Raw genomic sequence first — 27,014 nt, 5'->3', positions numbered from 1 at the left:
CATGATATTTGAGCCATTTAATGTGTGGTCGAGCATCTCTTGTCTATTCCATGTTCGCGTAAACCGCGACTGCGATGTTCTTCCAAAATGACATTGTGAATCAAAGTTTGTCCATGTGATTATGGTTACCTTCAAAATCCTGCGAAGAGAGAATACAGTTACTTGAAAGAGAGCATTTATGTGTTTATGTTACGTAGATATATCTGAGTTCATCGAGCCTTACAAATAAACAATATGTTGCGAAATGCTAACGAACAGTAATTTACACAACAACGTACGTGTTGGCCACCACACTGTCCGTACTTTGTAACTCGGTAATGTATAACACAAATTGTTAGAAAATAGGGAGAGGGGTGGATAACCGGGAATGCGAGAATTTTGCTTAACTAATAATTAGAAATTTTTATGGGATTTAGAAAACTGTGTGATGAAAAAAAATTTTTGTTTCCTTAAAAAGACAACTTTTCCATAACTTTTCGAAGATGTGTATGCCTTTTAGACATAGCCTGCCAAAGAACGAAATGCACATGCTTAGTTTGCAAAAAAGCTTTCTTTATTAAGTAGAAATTCTTGTCAGAATAAATAAAGGCATTGAATTGAGTTAGCTTCGCATTTTTTACTTTTGATAGTAAGTTCCTACCGTAATGTTCCAACTTTCATGGTAATTGGTAAGTTACAGTTCCCTCCATGTGCGCCTCCATGTGCGCCATGATGCGCCATCACATCACCATGGCAGCAACTTTTCAATCCGTCACTGATCTCTACATTAACTGGAGCAGAAATTACAAATGGCGACTAAATGGAGGTATCGAGCGGCTTTGATAGTTCATTTTCTTCTACAAACGATTTGAATTTGTCGCCGTCGCGTAAGCGAACAGTAACAAAGGGTAAAACAATAAATCCTAATGAAGGTTCAGAGACATGCCAACCTACAGCTACTAGTAATATGGTGACAAAGACCACCAAGTCATGTCAAACGTTAACAGAATTCTATTATCATAACATTGATGATACTTTAGGTATACATTTTTCTATTTTGCTTTGTGAAAAAAGCTTAAAACATGAGCGTTAATGATTCATGCGAATTACCGATGGATTTTGTTTAGCCTGTGAAAGCATCTAAAATTTTACTTCGATTGTACGTAATTGACAATTAATAATTGTGCTTTCGGTTTGATGCGATAATAGAGAAGACAATGAAAGTTTAGTAAGTCATCATAATAATAATTATTAAAATATTTACTAATTTAAGTTCATTTAAATTGGTGAATACATTTATGTATTTGGATCATTCATATTGAGAAGGATGAACGTATATGGAATGATATAAATTCAAGAAGTATAGTTGTATTATGTCAGTATTTCCTACTGTATAAAACCTTAAAACAAAAGTAAGTTTTACATATCAAATTAGTTCTAATGACTACATTAGCTTAGGAGGACCCACCGAGGCATTCAAGCTTCAATTACGCATCACTTTTGGTGAAGCTATTTATTTTCACTGAGCTGGAGGCTAATGGATTAAAGGATCATATTTTATGTGACAGATGTATTTTGCCGTACAAGGGTATTTTTTCTTATTCTTCACAGATGATACAAAGGCAGAGACAGGAAGCGCCAATTTATTGGTCGAACATGGTATGGAACAGGCATATCAAAAGTTTTTTGGAAGAAAAACAAAAGAAAGCTTGAGCTCATTTCTTACTCACCTCCCCGGTAATCATGCATATTTTTCTCAGTTCTGCGTATTAAAATTGTCAAGCACTTCATTCTTTGCATATATTTTAGGTCTTGTTGATGTACCAGGGAATGCGAATGAGGGGTATAAAATTTTGTCTGTAGTTTTCATCAACAATTGTTTCAGGGTATTTACATTGTGATTAATGGACAACAAAGAATTAAAGCTGTCTGTGTACCATGTAAAATGTTAACCAAGAGGATGTGTTCAAGTCCTGATAGTACTGATTAAAAGACAAAGAACTAGGCACTCTTTAACATTTATTGTTGCCAGAAGGAAAGACAAAATATAAGGACATAGTTTTATAAACTGAATTAAAAACAAGAAGTTTTAATATCATTTCTCATAATTATTATTTGCATTTATGATGATTTCTTGTTTATTACAGTCTTCAAGCTCTAATAAACAAACCACCCATTGGTGGGAAGGAACTGGTTCCCGTATCTGGTCATCAACTGGCTGGATTTCGCCTGAACCCTGGCCCTGTAAAACTAAGTTGCTTTCTTCCTTTTTGCTTTTCATTTGCTAGCTGTTTTCTTATTTATATCATTCAATATTAATGTTGAATCATGTATTCTTTTGATAGTTTGTTTTAATGCCATGTACTTTTCAGGTTCCTGATCAATTCAAGTTTGTTAATCAACAGCCTTCAAAGAAAAAACATAAACACAAAAAACATAAAAAAGATCATATCGATGGAAAAGCTGTCGAAGGTGAGAACAAGTGCTTGTTCATGGTGTTTCTGTGCCTTGTACTGCATAAATTACAAGTGCACATTGAAGAAAGTTGTGAAGTTTTTAAAAGTTTCAATAAAGGATCGTTCTTGATCAGGGTATTGCCCTGAAATATTTAACAATGCAATAATAAGATCACTTCTAAAGAACTCTAAGAGTTAATTGGAATATTAACATCAGATCTCTGTTAATGAAGACACTAACCTAAAATTAGTAAAATATATGTGTAGACTCAAGTTTAAATATAGTGTAAAACCAAGAAGACTTTTAGTGATACTTGGTTATTCGATCAGCATAATTACTTAGCAAACATACTTATATTGCATTTGAGTATGGAAATGCAACATAAGCATGTTTAAAGTAAATGATTCAAACCATTTACTTTAAACATACTTATGTTGCATTCCCATACTCAAATGTTGGTGTTGATCACTTTAGAAAAACCAAAGAGTCAAGAAGGAACACTTGAAAAAAAGTCTAAGAAATCTGTAAGATGTCGAAGCTCAAATTGACTTCACTCATGGATGGAGTTTCTTGGGAGTACCACCCCCAAACATCATATTTAACCCCCATTAATAGATTGTTCATCCTCTAAGAATCGTTAAACTCCCCCAATTTTTAGCAAAACTAAGCAGTAGTGCAGTTGAACTGAGTTTTTCTGAGTTTTCCTAAAATCTAGACCCTTACTTTGTCTTACGTCACTACCTTACCTGTTCACCCCACCCCCCTAAAATTTTTTGCACCATTCCTGTAAAAATTTTAAACCAATTATTCCTACCATTTTTAAGAGATTGCGATTTCAAAATGCTTTTTTCATCATTTTAAAGAAAAAACAGGAAGATGGGGAGAAGAAGAAAAAGAAGAAAGAGAAGCGAAAAAAGAAGGTATTGAAGCCTGATTGAGTCAAAAGAAAACTTCGTGTTTTAGACTGTTGGCGTCATTTCTGTTTTAGGAAAAAGCTGAGAGCTTATGAAGGCAGTATTTATTTTAGGTAATTTTAAAGTAAGTGAGCCTTCTTTTGGTTTTTTTTCCATTTTTCTTTGTCGACGTTTCAAGAGTTGATGTCAAAGTGATCTTATATGTAACTGAAACGTATCTGACCAATTCTTATTTTTTCTACTAGATGATACGTGTACAGGCGGCAAAATGTTTCAAATGCCGTTCATTATTTATATATATGTATATATATATATATATACACAACATGGCGAACACTGAAATTCACGCATTTTTTGCAATTTTTTGTCCGCTGCGAAAATTCTCATCGCTTGAAATGGATCGTTTCCGTTCTTGGCGAAAGTTGATGTTACATCATCACTGTGGCTAAAGCAAGAAACGCTTTGCATTCTGGTACAGAACTCAAATACATATAACTTTGCACATTCTCACACGAACAATGCGATGAATAAAACCACTACCTAATAGTGACATTTTAAATATTTTTTTGTATGGGAAAATTGTGTACATTTTATTATTCTGATGGTGCATGTTTAGCTAAAGTCAACTAAAGGCATTTAATAACTACCCCATGCATCTTTGATTTGGTAAAGTTGTCGTTTCTATGAAAATGGAATAATAATTCAGTAAAATGCTATACCAGTTTGCAATGTTTCAAAACTACGTTTTAAGGTTGTGATGATTTGGAGGAAGGGCGAGTTTTTCCAAGGACATGCAATTCATTGAGTAAAATTCAGCGTCTCTCATATAGAGTATGTCCTGATGCTGCTCTCCTCTCCCTCCCTCCCCCTCCTCAGTTAGACAAGCTCTGCAGTCCCTGCCTGCCAGCCGAAGTTGGTTTTTCGATCCCCATTATATATATATTGAACTCAAACCAGTGACGCAGTGACGCAATCACTCAAACCCAGTCTCTTGTTATGTCTTCCTGCGCCATTTTGCTACCGATGCTACGAGTTTCTGCCGGTACCTAGAAAATTTATTTGCTCGAAAAGTTTGCCCATTGTTTGGGCAATCTCTGCTAATTCGACGGGGCATCGTCAGCTCCATCGAATCTTTACGTAACTTAGTAGACGAATATCTTTATTTTGTCAAGAAAATCTACGATTTGAACCCTTTTTTGAACCATTTTGTGTCGAGTATGGAATGCTAAAAGCCATGTTTACGGAGATTCAAAGTGCAACGACTTTCAAGTCATTGGGCTTTCTGGTGTATGGGAGACGGCATGCGAAATATGGAAGGAGTGAGTCAGTCAATTCGCCCTTCAAAACAATCCAACAACTCGCCGACACGTCCACGGCAAGGTAATTGTGTTCAATGGTGAAAACTAAAAAGTAACGATTTCACCATTTTGTTTTGTTAATATTCCCGGATGATAACTTTTCAATTGTAAAACAAGTAGTTACAAAAACTGCTGGAATGAATGTGTTCTGTTTTTCATTGTGAGAGGTGCTAAAGACTATATTACTTTGCAAAGAGTGTTGTACAATCCAGTTATTGACCAACTTTTCTGAAGAACTTGATAAATAATTTATTCGAACATGTTTCAAGAAATGGGCAATTGCAGACTTGTACTGTAGACACCCACCACCACCACCACCACCCCATACACATATATTATGGACAACTACATTTTCAGTCTGCCAAAGTTGCTATATTATGTTCAATTAGAAATTAGTTGAACATGTATATTTTACTGTGTTGCCAAAAATGTATTGTGTCAAATATTTAAAAAGACACACAAGGACTTAATACCTGAGCCATAGTGTATTTGTAATGCTATGAAAATGTCTTTATTCCGATTTTGTTTTTATTTCTATCTTCATTATTGCTACCCCTATTCTCCACATTTTGATTTTTGGATGAATTCTGTTTGCTAACAACCCCCTATAGAATTTTACCTCCATTCAACTTTAATGTACCTCAGCAAAGCAAATTTTCGTTTGCAAGCCTTGTTGCTTGTAGATCTTTGTGGGAGATACTTTTCATTGCATTTGTTCATTGTTTACTTGACTATAATGTCAATTTTCCTTCGAAGTACCTGTGATAAAAATTTTCTTTAACATGGCCTTATTGTTTCAAACTTAAAGTGCACCTATCAGCAAAAACTTTTCTTTGCGATATCAAAACTGAGTGTAATGTCTGACGTATTGGTGAAATAACTTTTTGATTTGGTCAAATCGTTTTTGTTATGGTGGTGTAAAGTTGCTCTTCAATGGACCTTGTCTGTTGTGGCATGAAGTCTTGATAAAGGCAAATTCTGACGTCATCCAATGTAGTTGATATTTATCTTGTATTGAGAAATCCCTGGCATGAAAACAGAAGTAAGTTGTTTCAAACTTTTTGGACAACAGACAAGGTCTATTAAAAGGAGCATTTTTGGCAAATTTAAGCACTCATAAAAATGGAATGATTGGACAAACTTAAAAACTTTCTTCACTGATATGTTGGAAATCACACCAGATTAAATATTGCATTCAAAAAAGATTTTTTGCTAAAAGGGAAACTTTAATTTTTAAGTGAAAGGTCAAATGCTGCTACCGGTACCAGCACAAGAATGTTAATCTGCATTTTATTTCTTTTAAAGTTAAAAAAGAACACTATAATCTTTTCAGTATTTTGTTAAAAAGGTCATGTGCTGCACCAATTTCTGTTTAAAATTGCTTGAATCGTATATTGAATGTTCAAGTATTTCATAGGACATACCTACCAACTTACACAGCACAGTCATGGCTCAATATTACAAAGTGGATTTCGACTTGTATTTTCCATATTCTAGTGTGCTTCTGTAATCTATAGACTTTATATTAGCCAGTGGCATAACTTGAATGCCTTTGGGATAAAGCAAAACTAGACGTTCATGTTAACTGTTCAGGTAATAATTCAAAGTCTTTGGCAAAAGGAAAAAATGGCCAGATAAGGCCTCAGAAGTTCATCAAAGGAGGATTGTCTTGTGGCTATAATCCCAAGAATGTGAGTCCCGGACAACACAGGACAAAGAATACATTCAATCCCCAAAAGAATGGACACTTCACCGACAAACGCCCTGCTGCCAAAGGGCTGAAACAAACTGCAAAATATGATCCTGTAAGCCACTATATGTTATTTAATTTAGAAAGGCTAATCACTTTAAAGCCAAAGTATTTTGCTTGTTTCAGGTTTCTGTTGAAGATGATGAAATGCAACTTGACTATGATTTCTGCCTCACGTCAAAGAAAAATTCTACATCTTTGAATCATCTATTGAATTTTACATACACTTCTTTTCACCATACTCGGCATTCTTGGCATTCAGGAAAACACACAGCCACGAGCAAATGGAACCAATTCAATAAAGAACAATTTATACAGGCAAAGTAGGAAATATGTTTTTGCAAAGTTTATTAGAGGAGTACTTACCGACTTGGCATTCATTACATGTTTGTAGTTGTCAGTTTGTGATCAAGGAAGGTGGTGATTATGCTGTCAATTGTGTAAATCCTGATGTCATTGTTGATTGGGATCTCATTAAACAAGTGGTAGGATGGAAATAATAATAACTATATACAGTAGTAATACATGTCATCTCTGAGCTGTTTTATTAATGCGTTTGGACTTTGTGATTGAATTATATTCAACTGAACTTTGGAAAATAAAATTATATTTGTCCATCTTTTTCTCTAACATGATTATTTGAGCAATTGGCTACAACCCATTGTGTTGTTTTTTTTTGTAGCGTGTGCGATGTCGAGAAATGCCATTTTGTCCAATTTGTCTTTATCCTCCAACTGCTGGTATTTAAACATTTTGCTTTTTCATGTTTCTATATCTATATGTCTATTCTTTAATTCCATTTCTCAATGCACGTGTGGACCTGTTCTAATTTTCAGTGACATAGCCAGCCTGCTACTTTTGTACCTGCTGTGTAAGCTTGAGAACATCACGATTCTTTTCTTCAGAAATCTTTTGTTTTCACAGTGAGTGAACACAGAAAAATGAAAAAGCAGGACTAAATAGGCGTGCTGGCTACGGTAGTGGTAGTTTCAGATTGGCAAATATTTGCTTACAAGTTTTTTTGCTAACTTATAGGCACCTTGTAATGTTTGTTCCCATGGCTAATGTCTATGTGTTCAACCTATGCTTGTTATTTGTTTTTTTCTATTTGTTTGGTGTTTGAATTCAAAACCCATTCTCATTGTTATTGATTTCTTGAATGAACATTTATTCAGCACAAATGACTAGATGTGGACATATCTATTGCTGGTCCTGTATCTTGCATTATTTGTCTTTGGTAAGAAATAGTTTGGTTTTGATAAAAGTTTTAATGATTTGAGGTTTTAACTTCTGAAAATCTTTTGTTGACAGAGTGGTAAATCATGGCGAAAATGTCCATTATGTTACGAAGCTATTCACAAGGATAGTTTGACAAGGTATCAAGTATATGATGTGAGATCTACGTTATTATTTTTTTCCTTTTGTTGAATTTTAATGCGTGTACACTCGAAGGTCCATCAAACCCTTGAACCTCCATAGCACATAAAACAATAGAAGGTCCATGCAATTGATGCAGTTTATAAGAATGCTTTAAAGTTAATTCTTCCTACAAATGACGACCAAATGAAGGCCTGCACCACTAGAAAATTGTTATACATTAATATGCACGGATGTATTATAGCTATATTGCAGGAATATTAATTGGTGGGGAGGGGTCTCATTTCTTTGAGAGTGAATTGGCTTTCTTGAGAATTTGGTCTGTCGCAACTGAATACATGAATAAACATCCTCCCCAATTAACATTCTAGCTACATATGTCCCTGTTAATGCATCATCTATTACCTTTAAGTCAAAATTGATCTTTTTGAATACATGAATAAACCCCTAATTAACATTCTAGCTACGTATGAATGCATCATCAATTAACTTTAAGTCAAAATTGAGCTCTTTACTATTTCTTGATGCTGTGCTTTGTAATTCATTTTCTACGCACCTGATTAATCATTTTGAATTTCTTACATTGTTTGAAAATATGTAATTGTGTACTTGTACTTAACAGTGTCATGGCTGTTGCTGATACCACACGTTTGGTAGGTGAAGAAATCACGATGTCATTGATGAAGAGAGCCAGAGACTCTGTGTTTGCCTTGCCTAAAGAAGAATGGGTTGAACATGCATCAGTGCCTAATCTAACAGCAGGTGAACACCCGAAATGCTGTTTTTCTTTACAGACTGCATTACAATCATATTCTGCGATGAAGTTTTTGTTTTGTACGTTTGTAGACACTTCATGACTTTCACACATAATAAGACATTGCAAATGTAGACATTCATATGTGCTTACAATGTCCTCAAAGAAATTCTTCGTGTAGCTTACTAAATGTCTTTTCAATGTTGTACATTCAGGTGGAGTTGAACTGCAATTTTCCAAGCTGTTAGTGGCCTCGTCGTCAGTAATCCTCAACCAGGTATGACTTAACAGCAAGCCTATATGTATTTATTTGTATACATATATTTACCTGTGTTGTCTGTAGCTTGGGTTTGTAAACGAAACTGCCTCTTTTGGTTAGTTGAGTGCGGAGTCTCTATCGCCTTACACTGACCACCTTGGTTTTGCATCGTTACAAAAATACGCTTTGCGTTACTGAAAAACAACCAAAAATGAAAATTGGTTTTTTAAAAAAACGAATCGAGGTAGTGACCTATGCAGAAGATTCTCAAGATATATTCGAGTCCTTTTAAATTTTTTGTATAGATAATGACGAAAGATAAGCTTGAATTGCAACAACAGTTAGTCGAATGTCAAAATGAGAAGGTGAAAATGATGTTATATTTTTTTGTGTGCATTGATTTTTTAACAAACACGTTAAAGTTAATGGACAATGACAATGGGGGCCTTACCAATGTAAAATATATTAATGTAATGTACCATTATTTTTTTAATTTTCCAGTCTGGAGAGGAGGAATATGTGAAATTGGCAATCAAACAGTTCGAAGTATGTTTTCCAGTCATTTTGTATTTTCGTATTTTCACGGTACCAATAAAGTTTCCACCCATTTATAGCAAATATGTTTAAAATCATCATAAAATGTCATTTTCATCGTGGATAAACTACGTGAAGTAATATGACACACAATGTGAAGTATAATATGAGTATAGTTTGAAAACTTACATTTTGAATATATTTTTGGTTATCTGTGTGTCAGGGCTGCATAAAATATCTTATTTTCTTGGATCACAAGTCCAACGAAAATATTTTGTGCCAGAAAAAAGCCCAGTGAAAATTTTTACTTATCCATTATGTATGGTAGCTATATTTGTATCACTCTCTGTAATTGAATGTAGCAGATCAAAACATGACGTGTACAGTGTGCTATCTACGCGTACTGTCTTCCGACTTTCTGAGTGCTAAGACTTCTGTATCCCAGGCTGTCTATGTGTATATACCTCTGAAGCTTATTCTTCTTTTCTATTTTCCCTTTCTATGTGTACTTCGTTTTTTTCTCTGAGAATTTTTTGTACCTTAAAGCAAATTTTTTTCTGAAAATATGAAAAATTTTCTCGGACCAATGTTTCTGCAGTCCACTATAATATTCTTCTCTAGTACGTGCCTATATGTAATAAGTCATGTGATAAGTCATTTACGTAATAAGCGTCATATATGTAACAAGTGTCATTTATGTAATACGTGTCATTTATGTAGTAAATGTCATTTACGTAATAAGTGTTATTTACGTAATAGGTGTCATTTATGTAATACGTGTCATTTATGTAGTAAATGTCATTTACGTAATAAGTGTTATTTACGTAATAAGTGGCATTTATGTAATACGTGTCATTTATGTAATAAGTGTGATTTATGTAATAAGTGTTATTTATGTAATAAATGTCATTACGTAATAAATTCATTTATGTAATAAGTGTCATTGATATTATCCGTACATGTAAAATGCTTATACGTAATACGTATGTAATATTAAATCAATTCATCTGAAGATTCCTTTACAGTTGAAGAGGTTTTGTGGTTTCTACTTTTTAAAACTTATCCAAAACTCTAGCGCTTCACGTGTTTGTACGTACTCATGTAGTATCGAGCTCTCTTTTTTGTACGTAAAGCAAACTATGTATCTATGTAGATGTGACATTTTCTATAACGTCAACTGTTTATGTATGGTTAGGAAAAAGAGAAGACTTTGATGGCTGAGTGTAATACGGATGTCAAAGAAAACGTTTTTGGTATGTTAACGTCCATATCCTTGTTATTGCGTTGGTTGACTTCTTTACATGACGTATGCAATCTTGCCATACATCATTTCTACAAATGACTTTCTCACAAAGGTCGCACAAAGGAAGACATGAAAGAAATATCGACTTTCCTTGAGGAAAACAGCGATGCAACCATGAACTCAAGTCTCGAGGCAAAAGGAATTCTCCCGAATGATGGGGAACATCAACATGTTGGCAGCCGTGTTAGTCGTACGTCTGCGTCCTCGGATGATTCTTATTGCTCTTCAATACCCTCAGGAGATACACATTATTATTATTTTTATCAAGGTAGATCTACGTCCTTACATGGCTTGTACGTCAAGTTGAATTCTTTTCATCTATTTTATTTGCATTTTATTGCAGCTGAGGATGGTCAATATATTTTTCTTCATCAAGTGAACGCTCGATGTTTGATTAAAGTAAGTACTGCACGAGGCAAACATGGACTTCTCTTTTCAAAATTGGTTGCGGCTTCAGCGTTGTGTTCACGCTACCATCTCATTTGTCACGAAAGATATACGTGTGCAAGCATAAATTTAATCTTCAAATGTTTGTCTGATGTGATGACAGTCCAAGTTTTTTTGAGGAATTTCGACCAGTTGGAGTAATTTCAATAAGCCTCCGACACAGCTGGCTGTATTTCTACAAACTAATTTCAAGACCGACTTTTAGTAACTGATGATCAAAAACCAATCCTTCACAGTAACAATAAGAGAATAAGGATCATTCTATCAGGAAATTCAAAGGGTCATTCAAAGTTCACTACTGAAACAAGCTTAGGACCTACTGGGTGCAAACAATCTAGCAGTTGTATAGTTTAAAATGCCCTGTGAGTGTCTGCTTCTGGGTGTAGCGCCGTTGTCAAAACATATTGTGTTGTTAAAAAGTACATGCATGCAGTTTTCAAATCCTCGAACATGCCATCTTTCCAAAGCTTTGATCATTTAGTATTATTGTTATATATTACCTACATAAGTACAATATTAAAGAAGTGTAGCTACTTCTTTCTCATCCTCATGTAGGAGTACGGTTCTCTTGAAAATTGCCCTTCAAAAATAACTGGACGTATTGTCGAAATGGAGAGCCATACACAAACAGAGGTAGTTTGATTCGAGTCAACTCTTTTTGCGTTAGGAATTTTCGAATTTCATGAAATCACTTAAATGATTTCTATGTGTGATGTATTTCAAGGAGATTCGTCGCCGCTTTCGTTATCTTCGTCATCTTCCTCTAACCTGTGAGTTTGTTATCTGTGAATTGGAACTTAAACCACCCATTGTGTCTCTGAACACTCTAAACTTCTTCAAAAGTAAGTCGTTTTTTATCATTCCTTTTTGTGTAGTAAAAATTAGCAATTTCCGTTTCAGTCTTATGTGTGCCAGGGAAAATGGGAAGCATGCGTACTATCGTATTATTACAACCCAATTTAGCCAATTATTCGTGTTCTATGTATATGTTCATAAAATTGTGCTTACACCACAATATAAAGGGATGCTTAGTCTTAGAATTTTTTTTTATTTCTCATCAGATGACTTGCGGAAGTGTCGTTTACGACGGCTGAAGAAAGCAAAGGAAGAAGCAAAACATGACAGCAAATGTAAATCCAGCATGACGGAGTTTACTGGCATAAAGATTGAACATAGTGATAACGGTCAGTGTAAGACAGGAAGTAATTAAAAATAGTTCCTTGTAGTTGTATTTTGTCATTCGCAGTTGAAACACCCGACTTGGAAAGCGAGAAAGATTTCCCACAACAATTTCAACAAGTTGATACCAGCTGCAATATGTGGATCGCATCTTCACCACCTACACATGGACCATGGTCTTCAAATCGAACAACTAACGGTAGGTGTACACGGGTATGGATTGTGATGAAACGTTACTAATCAAAAGTTGAAAATCATGTCTGCTCTTCTATTTGATCAAAATTGTTTGTAAATTAAGAGCTGCTGTTTTCTTTTCAAACAGACGAAGAAAACGAGACAGCATCGAGCTCTTTTGCTAAGGTGAATAATCTTATTAATCGGCAGTTCTTTAAATCTATCTCATATTTCAGTTGAGGTACAGAGCTTCACTATTTTTGTCTTATATCTTATTCAAAGTTATGCATTTTACGTACGTAGGTATTGTCCAGTGGAAAGACAAAGACTCCCACGAGTTGTTCGTCCAAGTTGCAAACACAATCCTGCGGTTAGTTTGCCTATTATTGCGTTGTATGTTGTTCATTATCGTGTTGACTGTTGTCCAATACCGTGTTGATTGTGTTGACTGTTGTCCAATACCGTGTTGATCGTGTTGACTGTTGTCCAATACCGTGTTGATCGTGTTGAATGTTGTCCAATACCGTGTTGATCGTGTTGAATGTTGTCCAATACCGTTTTGATCTTGTTGACTGTTGTCCAATATCGTGTTGATCGTGTTGAATGTTGTCCAATACCGTGTTGATTGTGTCGACTGTTGTCCAATACCGTGTTGATCGTGTTGAATGTTGTCCAATACCGTGTTGATCGTGTTGAATGTTGTCCAATACCGTGTTGATCGTGTTGACTGTTATCCAATACCGTGTTGATCTTGTTGACTGTTGTCCAATATCGTGTTGACTGTTGTCCATTGCTGTGAATTATCAAGTACTTGTGAATCACGAGACTTGCTATTCTTCAATGAAATTTGGAATGTTGAGCATTTAAGTGATAAGGCTAAATAGAAACAAGTTAAATGCTTCCCTCATCATAAGCTTTCCTTTCAAACCTACAGGTTCACGGTCGAGTGAAAACGAGAAGAATTCTGAAGAAGAAAACGACGAATACCAGTCAATACCATCATTCCAATCGTCATTCACGAATGCTCTCCTGTTAGGTGAACTCAACATAATGTCTGATGAGGAATCATCGCCTCCCGGTAAACATAAAGATAAAGTATTGCAAGGGAATTACCATTAAAATTCAACAATTTGAAACCCATCCTGTCAACATTTGCTCTTTCCACTCCACTACCATCCCCCTGTGAAAGGTTCCCACTCACCCACCCACCCCCACCCCCTCACCCCCTTTGCGAACAAATCAATTCCATAGGGTTTATGACTTCATCTATCTCCTTCTGAGTAATGATATATAATTATTTAGTATGCTAGTTGCATGCAGTCAGTAATACAGACTTTTCGACTTTCGAAGCCTCCCTCTAAGATTCCTAGATGAGGCCTTACAATCTAACTTGTGTAGTGAGTGTTTTTGTTGTAGTTTAATTTACTTCTCTTCAAATCTTTTTGCAGTCAATGGACGGAAACGTGGCAAAGGAAAGCGAAACAAGAAGAAGGAGAAACGTTTATTGTTTAGCACCGATAGTGCAATGAAATTATAACTTTGTAATGTAGCGTATTGTCTTAAAGGTTAAACTATTACTTACATTAACTTGGGTGTCATCAATCATCAGTCGTTTCTACTTACTACAAAGTGGACAGACAATTGTGTGTGTATATCATCATGTGATTTTCGCGTATGGAAATATGTGGTGACAGTTGGACATGATCATTGACTTCCTAAAATGAGAATTACTTATTTCGAGTCTTCAGTAAACTTTTTACGTTTTTGATAAGTGTGTTGTCATACCATCTTTTTTAAACGCTGAACCAACATTAAGACGTTTTATTGTCTGCAAGGTAACAATATCGTCCATTGAGTCCTGTTGACTCTTCGTAGTATGGGAAAAAGATATTATTGTGAATATTGTAATCGACATTTCGCTGATTCACCTGGTAATCGCCGAAACCACATAAATGGCGTTCAGCATAAACGAAATCGTAAAATGCATTACGACTCTTACAAAGGTGAGAACAGGTTTGGTATCAGCGAAAATGAACAACATGTCTGCATTGTGTGATGTTGTAATCAAAACAAGTTTCAACTGGATTTTAATACTACACCATGTTGAATCTCTATTTTCCAGATCCTCTTGAGTTGCTATCAGAAGAAGCTCAGAAATTGCCATGCAGAAGATTTTTCCAAACAGGAACATGTGATTTTGGTGAGAATTGTAGGTATTCGCACACGAATCCTCAGATGTTGCTAGAGAAACGAGGTTAGTAATAGTGTTGTGTATTTATCATTAAATTGCTGGTTTGTTACTTCATTAAAGTTGATTAGCTTTTGAAGCTGTTGATTTTTCACCATTAAAGCACGTGTAATGTCATCAAGATTGAAAGAAAGGGAACCAATACTTCACGAGTGGTTGGCAAAATGGGAAAGGAAACGTAAATATAGGGAGGCAAATGCAACCTCAAATAAATCAAAGAAAATTTCAGACATTGATGATAACACTACCATACTGTCAAATCTACCACCGCTTTCACAATTACCCCCATCAATGTTGCCCCCACCTACTGAGGGCTACCCTAAATTGCCAAAAGTGGAGTGGGGGTGAGAAAAATGGCACCCTTGCTGCTTATTTCAAGTCGCAAAATAGCTAATGTAATGTAGTGGTCAGTTGTATGTACTCTACTATTTTTACAATTTTTGTGGGCAGACTATAGGCTTTTGTAGGCTTCACTAATGGGATGCACCATTTTGTCATTTCATTATGTTTCATCTTTAATCCGTCTGTCCATCAGATGGCTATATATCTTTGTTCTCCATATCTCAATGTATTTTCATGCTCTTGCTGTTAAGTTGGCTAAATTGAGAACTAAAAAGCTCAAGATCTTTTTCAAATACATTTTCCAGCTTGTTTTTCATGTATCAATGGTTTCACTTGGGTTTAGATTGAATGTATAAAATGCATGAGCATAGTTATAATATTTTTCATTCTTGTCAATGGGCTCAACAATTGTTCAATTTCATTCGTAAAGGCCAGTCATTCATACTTAAGACAATGTTGAAGGTAAGCTGTTCATAACAATCTAACAACTTTTTTTTTGTTATATGTATCACAAAGTTCATTTACAGTTAATTTAATGTGGAACGTTTGAATTTTCAGAACTTCTTGAAAATTCTTACACTACATTTTGTTTTTATGATCAACTCACCATATTTTGATGATGGTGGCATTTTTTTCTGGCATTTTGAAAAAAAATCATTGTTATTATGAGAAAAACAATTTTTGTCAAAGTTTGGATATATTTGTCTTTGTGAATCCAATTTGTGTTTCACCGTGAAATATCAAATCATTTAGCATTTTTCGTTACATATATTAAACCTCTGGCTATAAGCCCTTTCATGCTTGAGCCTCCCCCCCTCCCCCCTCCATTATGATAACTATCAGTGAACTCTGTGATAAAATTTCGTCCTCGACAATTAACCTCAAAAACTAGGACTCAGAGCAGGAATGTTTCGTTATCCACGTCAGCACCAGTGATCAGTACTAGCACTGTCCATGATAAAACGACTGGATTCTAGTGTGAAGTGAGCTAGAGAGACAGGTCTTAAAAATATAACTGCAGTATAATATTATACATACAGTTCACCACCACGCACACCAGTTGTATAGAAGCCTTTCTATAAGTCCATATGCCAGGTTTACGCTACATGATTAAAATATATTTTGAGGCTTTGTCATGTACTTCCTACGTACCTATTCGTTTACTAACGTGATTCATTTTCACAAGATTTCTTGTTTCCTTCAGGACCTACACTTTGTTCCCCCTCTGTCGTTTTCTTGTGCCTCCTGTCTCAGTTAATCACAATCAAACTTTCGATCGATGAGTTTGAAATGGCGGACGAGGAAGAGTCAATTTATCCTTTACAAATAATTTACTGTGGAGGTAATTCGTACAAATTGGTGGGTTCAAATTTAATCAAATATTTTCTAAAAGTACTAACAATCTGTGTTTTTGTTTCCCGCAGTTTGTAGCTTACCCAATGAGGTAAGTATTGTTATTTACATAAATAATGTTGATGACTTATGACTAGCTCTTTCTGTCTTGCCAAATCTTAATTACAAAACGTGTATTTAAGTTGTCCTATTGTATGTCAATAACAAGTCATTGTTTACTTCAAGTTTTCGAGAAAATAGTTAAGAAGGTCAAAGATCCTCTAAGTATGTCATAATTTTAATTGGGACAGGTCATTAAGTCATTGAAATTTCTTTTGGGTTGGTCTAGGGTAAACATGATGATTTTAGGCTCCAAGTGTTGTCTACATACACAATTCTGCCTATGACTGGTTGTGCCAACCATACTGAGAATTTTTTGAAGCAATTAAACTGCATTCATACAAAATTTTGATGCATATAAACCTAGTATAAAAGAAATCGCAATGGTTGTGGAGTAGCTTATTTTTCTGTATTGAAGAAATCACACACCCATTTCTAAAAAGGATGTGAATGATTAATGGATGATCGACAGTTGTCAAGTTCATCACTGCTATTTATTCTTTCCAGTATTGTGAATACAATCCAAGTTATGATCAATGTATAGAATGGTGGAAAGGAAACTATCCTGACGAGTATGAAGAGATGATAGCTCAAGGTAGCTTTCAAATGTTAAAGTGTTAGAAATATATCATTCATTTTTTTTTCATGTGTGTTTGTATATTAATTGCCCAAGGTCTGGAGGCTTTAGATGTTGGGGGAACAAAGAAAAGACAAACTAGAGGTAACCATGGTTTCTAAACCGACAGCTTTTATGGGGGTGACACTACAAGTGCATACAGAGCATACAAATGTTAGTATAGAAGATGCATCACCCTTTTTCTTAGGGGGCTTATGGGCCTCTGTCTATATGAACAATGTTAGTGTCAAACAGAAATTTGAATAGAAATTTTAAAATTGGGACAAATCAATTTCTCATCTTGCTATTTTTAATATTTAAAATCTCTGCGTGTGTTTAGGAGGTAAAGGTGTTGTGAAGACTAAAAAAAAGGTACCAAAATAAGATAACTATTGCAAGAAAATTTAAATCAATTTTACTTACCTATGGTGGATTTAAAATTTATTCAGGCAAATGCTGGGCCAAAAAAAGTTAAAGTTTCCCTTTCGCAGAGAAACAAAAAGAAATTTGTGACTGTTGTATCGGGTCTAAAAACTTTTGGTGAGATATTTCATGGTTCAAGTTGTTTTAAGTTGGCAATGAACATTTGTGGTGAACATGACATTTAGAGCTTGAATAATTAACTCTTCATATCATTGTGCTACCTAGATATCGATGTTAAAAAAGCCGCCAAGTCATTTGGTCAAAAGTTCGCCTGTGGTACATCCATTACCGGCGGCGATGAGATTATTATTCAGGGAGATGTAAAAGATGACATAATTGACTTCATTCAAGAGAAATGGCCCGAGGTATGAATATTTTCTTATTGATGGTGTGATCAGCTGTAGTCAATTAACTAAGTATGCACTCGCATGTACAGAAATCTATATGAGACAGTAAGTTGACCAAACTTAATGCATGCAGTAATTTGCAAAACACTGTATTCTTGTTTTTTTACCTTGAAGCAATCATAATGTAATAAATAAAGTCCTTCCACTTCTCCTTCTTTCAAACAAGAAAAGGCTTCTCAAAAGCAAAGATCCTTACGCTACAAGTCCCAAGCTTGTGACTGCGTGACCAGTATAGAAGAGTTAAAAGGGGAAAGGATTCTTACTTCAATTCTTACATTATAATAAAGTGTTTTGCAAATTACTACTCACATTAAGCTAGGTCAACTTAATATTTTGTATACATTTGTGATCAGCTTTTCAACCAAATTAGGAAATAATATGGCCACTGTGTGGTGGATACTGTGACCACTCATCATATTTTTTATTGGGGGGGGGGCTAGCTACTTAGCAATTGCCAAAGGAGATAACTGACATGCAACTGTCAAGTAGTGGTTCAGGGACAAATTTCAAATATATGGATGGCAATATTTTTGTGGGAAATACAGCCTTCCAGCTCCCCTTGATTCATAGTCCCGTTATGTGATGTTGGGAACAGCCAGATCAGAGGGAAAACTAGAACGCTAATTGGGGGGGTGTATATTCTTATATTCAGTTATGCCCTGATGATTACTTTGGAAAGCCAATGTACTTGCTTAAGAAATCAGTCTGGCACAACTAAATGTATGAATATACACCCCTCTCCCCCAATTATTGTTCTAGTGTCGCTCCCGAGCCAGATGGGAAGATTACTGAGGCCATTACGTAACTAGAAATGAGTGATGCTTGCAAGCTGAGTTTAGATTAACAGTGTGCAAAATGGACTTTATGAAGCAGGTCATATCATATCCATAATCCTGTCATATGATACCCACTTCCTATGTCCTCTTCAAAACAATTTCTTCAAAATGATAGCGACTCTCATTGTTTTTTTAGGTGGATGATGATAGCATTCAAGATCTTGGTACGAAAAAATAAAGATTTTATCAACGTTATGAAGGCACGTGTGATGTATCAAGATATTTTATTAATAACTACGCATGCCTTATTTACACCTTTTCACGCGAGTCGAGGAACGGTGTGCAGCACACGCGTGACTGTCAATGGCCGTGAGGAATGCGCGCGATTTCGCTCTGGTTGATAAACACAGTGAATTAAGTTAAACAACCATAACTTTATTTGAAACATAAATAAACAAATAAGTGAGAATTTTTCCATTTGAACACGTCTCTTCAAATACCCGTTGCCTATGTACTAATGTTTGTGTTCAAGCGAGACCATTCTTATAGGAAATCAATTTGACTTAGCTAGTTTCCAAGCACCTCCACAAATACAAAACTTTGTCCATTTCTGTTCCCAAATATTCTCGAGCTTTTCTTTCGTTTGAGGTAACTGAGACAAACCGTTGCACCTATTCGAAACACAATTCATAGCGCTTTTTAGTCAAATGAGGCGAAATTTATACCTGTAACACAAAATTTAGCTTGATAGTCATAATGGTAAACTTTGTGCACCGACAATAATAGTTGGTTTTCAAGAATTTATCAAAACTCTTCAATATTATGATGCTTTATCGAACGTCAAGGACGTCAAAAGTATATCGTTTGCATTAAGTATATCGTTTGCAAAATTATATCGAGCGTAAAAACCACAGTTCAGCATTTAATTACTTTAAAAACCAAGAAGATTGGTCCTTTCAAAAAATGGCATCGTTCACTTGCCTCGTGCAACGTCGTAAAATAACGCCAGAGTCGTTGCCAAGAAGAAACTTGCTGACGACATCAACGTCTCCATTGTATTGACTGGTCAGCAGTCTCAACGGCAACATACGCTCACGTGGTTTCTGGCCGTACTCGTATACGTCAGGCTCGTTCGGATTAAGATATGACTGCTGGCCAATAATACCTATGGACAAGGTGTATTCAATGAATAATTGCATACGTAGCTAGTAAAATATTGTCGTCATGTCATGAAAAATATCCACACGGGAATTTTATCCAATGGCTAAGTTCGACGTCACATGGTTTTATATTTGTGGTAGAAAATACACAGAAAATGGAAAGATAAAACATCTTTGGAAACCATTGAAACAAAATCCATAGAACGCTATCTGAAGCAAATAATTGAAGCCAACTCTTACACCCAGGCACGCGAGATTACACCCACACACGCGTGGCTGGGTGTAAAATTTGGCTTCAAAAAATTATTCGGATTTTCTATTACAGGTAGCGTTCCATGTATTTTAGTTTAATGGGGAAACTGCTTCCCCACCTTTCCTTACTCTTAAGAGGGACAAAATAACTACAGTGAAAGATTGGCCTTGTTTGGGTTTAAAAAAACACTATCAATCTCAACTACGTATTGAATATGGGGAAATGTAAGCACACTATGTCTCTACCTTGGTTTGTTGAAGAAACGATCATAGATTGATAGAGGAAACTCAGATGATTTGTGAAATAGGATTCCAACTCTAAACAAAGATAAAAGTTTATAAAAGGAAAGTCAACAAAGAAGGTCCTGAGGACGTTAGTTGCGAACTGTCACGGCGCCCGTCATTTTGCTGCAATGGTAAAACTACGGTCAAAGAAGTTTGGGGAAGAAAACTTTAAAAAGTTCCACAAAAGAGCAGCAATTTTACCTGATACGTTTTTCTCCAAGTCTGCCACATCTAATTTCTGATGGTTCACCATCCAAAGTTTTGACATCAACTTGAACAACTGTACAATGTAGTCTTGCTTTTCTAGAAAGTAATAGGTATGTTATAATAAGTCCTTGTTACAGATACAGAGTTATCTGTTGGTCATTTGAAGACGTTAACGAGATCAACTTGAACTATTGTACAATGTCGTGTTGCTTTTCTAGGAAGTAAATAGGTATGTCATGACAAGGCTTTATTGCAGATGAAAGAAGTTAAGATGCAAGTTATCTGTTCGTCATTTGGAGACGTTAACGTGGAATTGCGCGAGAAAGGCTAAGATGATCTTTTTACGAAGTATTTTTACGGCAAAATTTGAGACAGTTCTCCTCGGACATGTAATTGTAGGCTGGCAGATCTACAAGAAAGCCACGGTTACAGAAGCAAGAAATAATGAAAATTTATGGTAGCAGTTTGTTAGCTGAATGTGAAAGCCTACATCTTTCTCATCGGAAGAGCGAGCACATATACCCAATTACATACGACAACACAACTCACCTATTGGACCAATACAATATGGTAATATCCGTGATGACTGTTTTGACCAAATTATCACAAGAAGCAGCATCTGTTTCAGCAACAGGATGCAATGATTATCATAGCGAAGACTGGCCTAAAAATAGCATCAGACAATTTTATGTTTCGGTTTGGCATATATTTTTCATTGCAACTGTAATCGATGAAATCTTGAAGACGTACAGCTGGCAGTAAATCGTTTCCTTGTTTTACAAACAGAACACCGACATATTTCGACGCGAAATCAGCTAGCCATTGAATCAACGGAGTCAGTGTTACCAAGACATCTATTAAGCAAAAGAAAATTGCGCGTATTGATTATGGATGCAAGAGAAGTGAAGATGTGACATATGTATAAAAGGGCTTTAATATCTATATACCTGCATCAACCTCAAATTCTTTCGGGTCGAGATTTTGCAACGTCATGGCCAAATCGACATCGGTTGGTTGCTCACAAAATCCTAACCGAATGTGAAATGATGAAACGTTATGTAAGTATATCGATATGCTACAAACACATTTTACAGCCGTCTATAGATCAAAGAGTTTCGACTGCTCTCGGGAAGTTTGCTAAAATATGTAGCGCACTGATTTGATTAAACTGGTTTATGGCTATGATTTAAACGGATTGTTGAGGATTTAAATGAGTTGATGGTGTTTACCTGATAATCTCTCAGCTCCGACGGGAACTAAGGATTTGAAAAAATTCTCCAACGCCAAAAGAAACTGCTTCGAATGACAGTCAGAAGCTTTATTGTGCGAATCCGGGTATAAGCTATATCAAAACACAACATACGATGGAGAACGATTGTTTGATTTTGAGGAATTTTATTCCATGCCATACTATAACATCGTTTGTATATTTGCTTTCAAAAGTCAGATGTTAACATGGGCAATTCGATCATGTCCCATGAGAAATTATGAAATGAGGAGAGCGTATAAGATGTCCAGTTCGATGCCGGCCAATAACAACAGGATTCTTCAACATGCATGCTGAAGTCGTGTGAAAGTGTTTGTCGGTTTAGCAGTAGTCGTGGCTTTTTAAAGATGTTTGGGTTTCTTACATTTGGTAAAGTTGACAGTATTGAGTTTTGGAAAAGTTTCCAACACAGGGTTTAGCTTATGAGATATGGCAACGACTCCCCACCCCTTCCGACGCTTCATACATTATGAAGCTAAAATACGCATGTGTGTAAATCTACTGGAACCCCCAATTCATACAAACCTCAATAAACTGGCTTTTATTGAAAGAAATTTTTTACTTTGATACAAAGAAGACGAGGCAGGCAGCTCTTGCTCAAATAAACGAAGAGTTGCGTCCAAAATATCTGTCATTGAAATAAATTGACGTGTTGGTCATATATTTTGCCTCATTCGTGAACTACCAGCACGTTGGATACAATTTGTGAGCTGTTATTGGTCTTACCATTTGGTTGGTGTTTGAGAACAATGAAAATGTCCCACGACTGCCAGTCGGACAACAGACAATACTTCAGTAAATTTGTAAAAGCAACAGAATTTGGAATATGGCTTATACCTATGTTGCAGAAAAACACATGGATAGATGGATGTTTATTCTGTACAGATGCGTTTTTCTACTTTACATCTATGTTGGAGAAAAACACATGGAAAGAGAGGGATGTTTTACTGTACAGTTGTGAAATTATACTTTGGCATTTAGTTTATCAATGCATTACCTTCATCCTGTTCGCACTTGAATAAATACAACGATCCGTTGCCTGTGATACCCACAATGCAACACGAACAAGGCGAATAATGAAGTGCCAAAAACGCGCATGTTTGAGTATAGTAAGAAGTCTTCAGCCGTTTCGCTGCTGTTTCAAAATAAGAAAAAGAGCATGGACTCAAAGAAGTTTCACAATGTAAAATATCAATCAGAACTTTTAAGTACGTCCGTGTGTTTCACCCAACCTCGGTGGGTGGGAAGGAAAAAATCTGTTTGCAGAAGACAGTCAGGATTGAAAAACTATAGGAACATCACCCCACCCCACTCCAACCCACCCCACCCAAAAAAATTTTGTTCCCGGTAACATTGCCAATTTTTGTATTTTGAAAACCAACGCCAGTTTACTTACGATGTAACGGCGATGATGTAAAACTTTCCAAATCTTTATATTCGCCTTCGACCTGCCGTAGGTTGAAACTAAAGAAGATAGTATGAAATTTACTTAAATTCGAAGGTTATATCTCTCCAAGTGTGGCTAGTGGCAAAAAAACTTCGTTTTATGAAGTATTTATATATTTTCTATGAATACGACCTTGGCATTCTACATTCCCACGACTTGTAAACAAAGAGGATGTACCTATTTAAGGCCATAAGATTGCCATCCGAGAAACCCAGTATTATATTGTGTCTGGGATATGATATATTTTGCGATTTCTCTGGTTCAAGTGGTAACCATGGTACAGCTATATCCACTATGGTTTTACGTAAGACGTTCACCGAAACACATTCCCAAATCTTTAATTGCACAAGAAGAAATTTCTTTGAATTTAAATTTAGACGTTGTTCTTTGGGGAAATTCTAAAAACCACACCCTAAACCTACACAAGCACTTCGAAAAGACTTGCTTTCAATGCAAATTTAACACTGTCGTGAAACCTTTATGGGTGATGGTTTCATCTGTTGCTTGTGAAACAACTCGTGCAACTGTTGTTCTTCAGTTGTCAACTGCCATCGTTCAACAGACGACTCCACGAGCCCTGAAATCAAGGCGGAAAAATTCAAACATATTTCAGCTGTTCTTCAGTTTCACTATTGCAAAGCATCGAACTTTTCTCGTCCACTCGTACTGAGGTACCTTTACTGCAAATCAAAACGTGCGATCCAGAATTTTGAAATACGAACTTAATGTGCGTTATAGAGAAGGCTGGAAATTCAAACGAGGAATTTGTTAGAAAGAAGATTTTACTTATTCATTTTGTTACGTCAATGCAACTGATTGCTATACTTACGTGTGGTCAATATATTAGCGTGTGGAGAAAGTGTCTGAAGTGCAGACGAACTAATGGTGATTTTATCTGGCATTTTAGTGAAGAAAACTCTCAAATACTTTGATAAACGAAGGCAGAAACTTTTTAGCGCTACAGTTTTTGTTTAGTATTCTCGATAAACGTTAAATTTTCTTTTTCTGAATACAAAAGCCCTAGCTCGTGTGACCAAGAAACCTTCATTGACAGATAATGTTCCCAGATAAAGGATCTCGACCCAATGTTCTTGGCAACTGGGCTGAAGTTGCTCCTTCGATATGATCAAGATAACTATAATAATAATAATCAACTCCTGCATGCAAATTGATTACTTTGATGAAAAGTGCGTGTATTACTTTTAGAAAAATAAAAAAATTGAGTCACTTTGCACAAGAGAACTGTTCGAGAACAACTTTTTTGTGCTTTTAAAGGATACTTTTCGCCATACAATTTAATTTGATTGCATAAAATCTTGCCACTGACCCAATGGTACCATCGCTGAGTCCCAAGATTATCTGACCATCTTATTAAAGAAGGCATTTCAAATGCTCAAATCACAAGTCTGCCCGATTAATTTATCTTCATTTCACGAAAATATGAACCTTTTGGGAACTACGTACCATTGGAAAACGCTATATCACCAACTTGCACGCCTTGCAAGTCAGTATCAATTGTTTCTTGCGGGAAATGATCAGCATTTATACCGAAGAAATATACCTAAGAGAGGCCAAGAGTAACTATTGTAATAAAGTAAAAGGTTTGAACCCAGGAGTATGGTTACATGTTTATAAATGTAGATCGTCCAGGTTGGTATAGTCCTGAGAAGGACTGTTTTTGTTGTTGTTGACTGACGTTTCGACAACCTTAGCGGTAGTCATCTTCAGAGTCAAAAGATGACTACTTTGAGAGGACTATACCAACCTGGACGACATAAATCTACAAACATTAACTATTGTCGTGGTTAAGATGATGATATTATAACGGCGGTTATAAATTTTAGTTAGCGGATACAAATAGTGAAAAAACTCCACTCAGAAAGAAAACATTTCTATGTTCCTACTTTTGCTGCTTCCGTCACAGCGATCCAACCATCACCGCTCATTCCTCTGACGTAGGATAACGGGTGTTTCGCTTTGTTTCTAGGGAAGCCTCTTGCGTCACCCATCGACATTAAATGACCCAAATCTTTGGTAACTTCACCATACAAATACTAGATGATGAATACGTTGAAGAAATTTTCAGTGTATCTGACTACTCTAGAAAGCGGTCAGACTTATGCAATAAAATATCAAAATGTCATGTATGGCATAGCGACATAAATCCGTCAATATTTTTTATTTTGCTGCAGTTAAGTCAAATAATTGTCACAGCGATCAAACAACCTTTGTAGATGTTCCGATCCAAGATACACAGACTATTTTCTCGCCAATATTGTATGTTTGCTCACATTTCCACTCATTGATCAAACAATTCTGAAAGAATAGTTCTTCATTATAAGTCAAATTTTTACACAACAGACAAATGATACTCAAGAAATGTAGTATAACTTGTTGTATAAAGGAAGTTTTGGTCGATTTTAGTTGATTTCCATCACTGGTTAATTCTGTGTTAAGTCTGTTTATTCATCACTCTTGACCACGAAGAAGAAAAACATAATGAGCTGACCACTACCTTCATTCCCCACAGCTTAAATACTCCAGTACAATCAACAGTGAGAAAATGAGATGCTGATGGACTCCATTTCAAGTGTGAGATAACCTCAGCATGATCTGTTTTTATGCTATTATAGTTCACAGGATAGTCATAATTAGCAAAGTTCTCCAATACATGGTTTCCAACACCCAATAATACTATGGAAATACCTTCATACCTTTGTAAATCCCATGGTCTGTTTGGATCTACTATTTGAACAAAGTGCTCATCATTCAACCTAAAAACATGCAACAATAGTAATGTCTAACATTTTATCTTACACTTGCACAAGCAAATGACTTTAATTTTGGTACAGTGAACTAATCAAATAATTAAAAATCATCTGCAAGTTGCTTTAGAGTGCTTTCTACACACTAAGGAATATGATGGGTTATAAGGAACACAAAGGGTTACTGGTAGTACAATGCACACGTCGAAAACAATATTAACTTTCTTACTCATTGTTAGATGATTCCGTCCGATCTCCTAAGCAATGACTTGTAAACGCTATTTGGTTGGTTGACGACCATGCACACTTAACTGATCGAAAATTGTGCCTAAAAGATTATGTTCTAAGTTAAAATGTAATAAACGTAATTAATGCTGGCTACAAAACTGAACAAGGCTTATGATTGAATGACATAAGCAAGATATAAAATGCACCAATAAATTTGCGAATATTTAGCGTACAAAACGACAAGAGACCAGACGTTTGCTTTGTAGACGAGTGAACTATGGCAGTTTGCTTTTCTCATTGCTCACTCCTCTACAATACTATACCGTTTTCTTCTGTCGTCCAAAGCGCTGTGCACTCTATAAACTGGTAATATTTTAACAGCAGACATTGCTTTACATTGGCACGAAAGAATATCCACGATCATCCATAATATTATGAAAAATAAATAAAACAGGAATCCTGATAAAAGTCAGCCATGTTGGTATTATCTTCTTTTCTCCGTTTTTTGTTTTTTAATAATGCTTTTGTCAGATCTTTGCGTTTCCTTGTTTTGGTTTAAAATTCCTTTTTATTAGCTATTAATACATAAGAAAATTCCTGAGTTAGAGGAACTTCTTTCAACCTGATGTTTCGGATTGTTTATGTTTCTTGATC

At 35.7% G+C, this 27,014-nt stretch overlaps 4 protein-coding genes across 5 annotated transcripts; 3 read left to right on the top strand and 1 right to left on the bottom strand.

The window, feature by feature from the left end:
* The first annotated feature begins 762 nt into the window (after positions 1 to 762).
* LOC124434708 (mediator of RNA polymerase II transcription subunit 19-like) lies at positions 763 to 4,066 on the top strand. The gene is made up of 9 exons (XM_046984609.1): positions 763 to 1,019; positions 1,591 to 1,716; positions 1,789 to 1,822; positions 2,127 to 2,223; positions 2,352 to 2,451; positions 2,911 to 2,960; positions 3,300 to 3,356; positions 3,425 to 3,474; positions 3,596 to 4,066. The coding sequence occupies exons 1-8, from the start codon at positions 800 to 802 to the stop codon at positions 3,443 to 3,445; spliced, it is 705 nt and encodes a 234-aa protein (XP_046840565.1). The 5' UTR covers positions 763 to 799; the 3' UTR covers positions 3,446 to 3,474; positions 3,596 to 4,066.
* A 309-nt stretch (positions 4,067 to 4,375) lies between these two features.
* LOC124434691 (RING finger protein 10-like) lies at positions 4,376 to 14,256 on the top strand. Its single transcript, XM_046984583.1, has 22 exons — positions 4,376 to 4,730; positions 6,302 to 6,513; positions 6,585 to 6,781; positions 6,853 to 6,943; positions 7,141 to 7,198; positions 7,634 to 7,695; positions 7,770 to 7,834; positions 8,458 to 8,597; positions 8,805 to 8,866; positions 9,154 to 9,213; positions 9,350 to 9,394; positions 10,578 to 10,635; positions 10,738 to 10,953; positions 11,029 to 11,084; positions 11,688 to 11,765; positions 11,857 to 11,974; positions 12,194 to 12,316; positions 12,379 to 12,510; positions 12,634 to 12,671; positions 12,789 to 12,855; positions 13,420 to 13,563; positions 13,934 to 14,256. Exons 1-22 carry the CDS (start codon positions 4,640 to 4,642, stop codon positions 14,020 to 14,022), a joined length of 2,202 nt encoding a protein of 733 aa, XP_046840539.1. The 5' UTR covers positions 4,376 to 4,639; the 3' UTR covers positions 14,023 to 14,256.
* Positions 14,204 to 19,232, top strand: LOC124434703 (density-regulated protein homolog). Its single transcript, XM_046984603.1, has 11 exons — positions 14,204 to 14,488; positions 14,608 to 14,739; positions 14,837 to 14,911; positions 16,280 to 16,417; positions 16,500 to 16,519; positions 17,035 to 17,122; positions 17,201 to 17,248; positions 17,484 to 17,515; positions 17,593 to 17,683; positions 17,792 to 17,931; positions 18,946 to 19,232. The coding sequence occupies exons 1-11, from the start codon at positions 14,362 to 14,364 to the stop codon at positions 18,985 to 18,987; spliced, it is 933 nt and encodes a 310-aa protein (XP_046840559.1). The 5' UTR covers positions 14,204 to 14,361; the 3' UTR covers positions 18,988 to 19,232.
* On the bottom strand, positions 19,164 to 26,999 carry LOC124434689 (mediator of RNA polymerase II transcription subunit 16-like). 2 transcript variants are annotated; one of them, XM_046984580.1, is made up of 24 exons: positions 26,684 to 26,999; positions 26,362 to 26,460; positions 26,082 to 26,141; positions 25,883 to 25,991; positions 25,594 to 25,683; positions 25,272 to 25,421; positions 24,832 to 24,928; positions 24,648 to 24,734; positions 24,197 to 24,262; positions 24,043 to 24,111; positions 23,844 to 23,944; positions 23,545 to 23,726; positions 23,317 to 23,384; positions 22,918 to 23,055; positions 22,647 to 22,757; positions 22,446 to 22,548; positions 21,883 to 21,995; positions 21,601 to 21,681; positions 21,404 to 21,507; positions 21,203 to 21,317; positions 20,648 to 20,749; positions 20,408 to 20,479; positions 19,731 to 19,914; positions 19,164 to 19,420 (listed from the first exon to the last, which is right to left on the bottom strand). In XM_046984580.1, exons 1-24 carry the CDS (start codon positions 26,782 to 26,784, stop codon positions 19,303 to 19,305), a joined length of 2,520 nt encoding a protein of 839 aa, XP_046840536.1. In that variant the 5' UTR covers positions 26,785 to 26,999; the 3' UTR covers positions 19,164 to 19,302. The 2 variants fall into 2 exon arrangements, with proteins under 2 accessions (XP_046840536.1, XP_046840537.1); XM_046984581.1 differs by having other exon boundaries at positions 23,545 to 23,702.
* Between the last annotated feature and the right edge of the window lie 15 nt (positions 27,000 to 27,014).

This window comes from Xenia sp. Carnegie-2017, unplaced genomic scaffold, assembly GCF_021976095.1.
Source record: "Xenia sp. Carnegie-2017 unplaced genomic scaffold, XeniaSp_v1 HiC_scaffold_14, whole genome shotgun sequence".
Classification (NCBI taxonomy): domain Eukaryota; kingdom Metazoa; phylum Cnidaria; class Anthozoa; order Malacalcyonacea; family Xeniidae; genus Xenia; species Xenia sp. Carnegie-2017.
The sequence above is the reverse complement of the archived record's forward strand: the minus strand, read 5'-3'. Positions and strand labels throughout refer to the sequence as shown.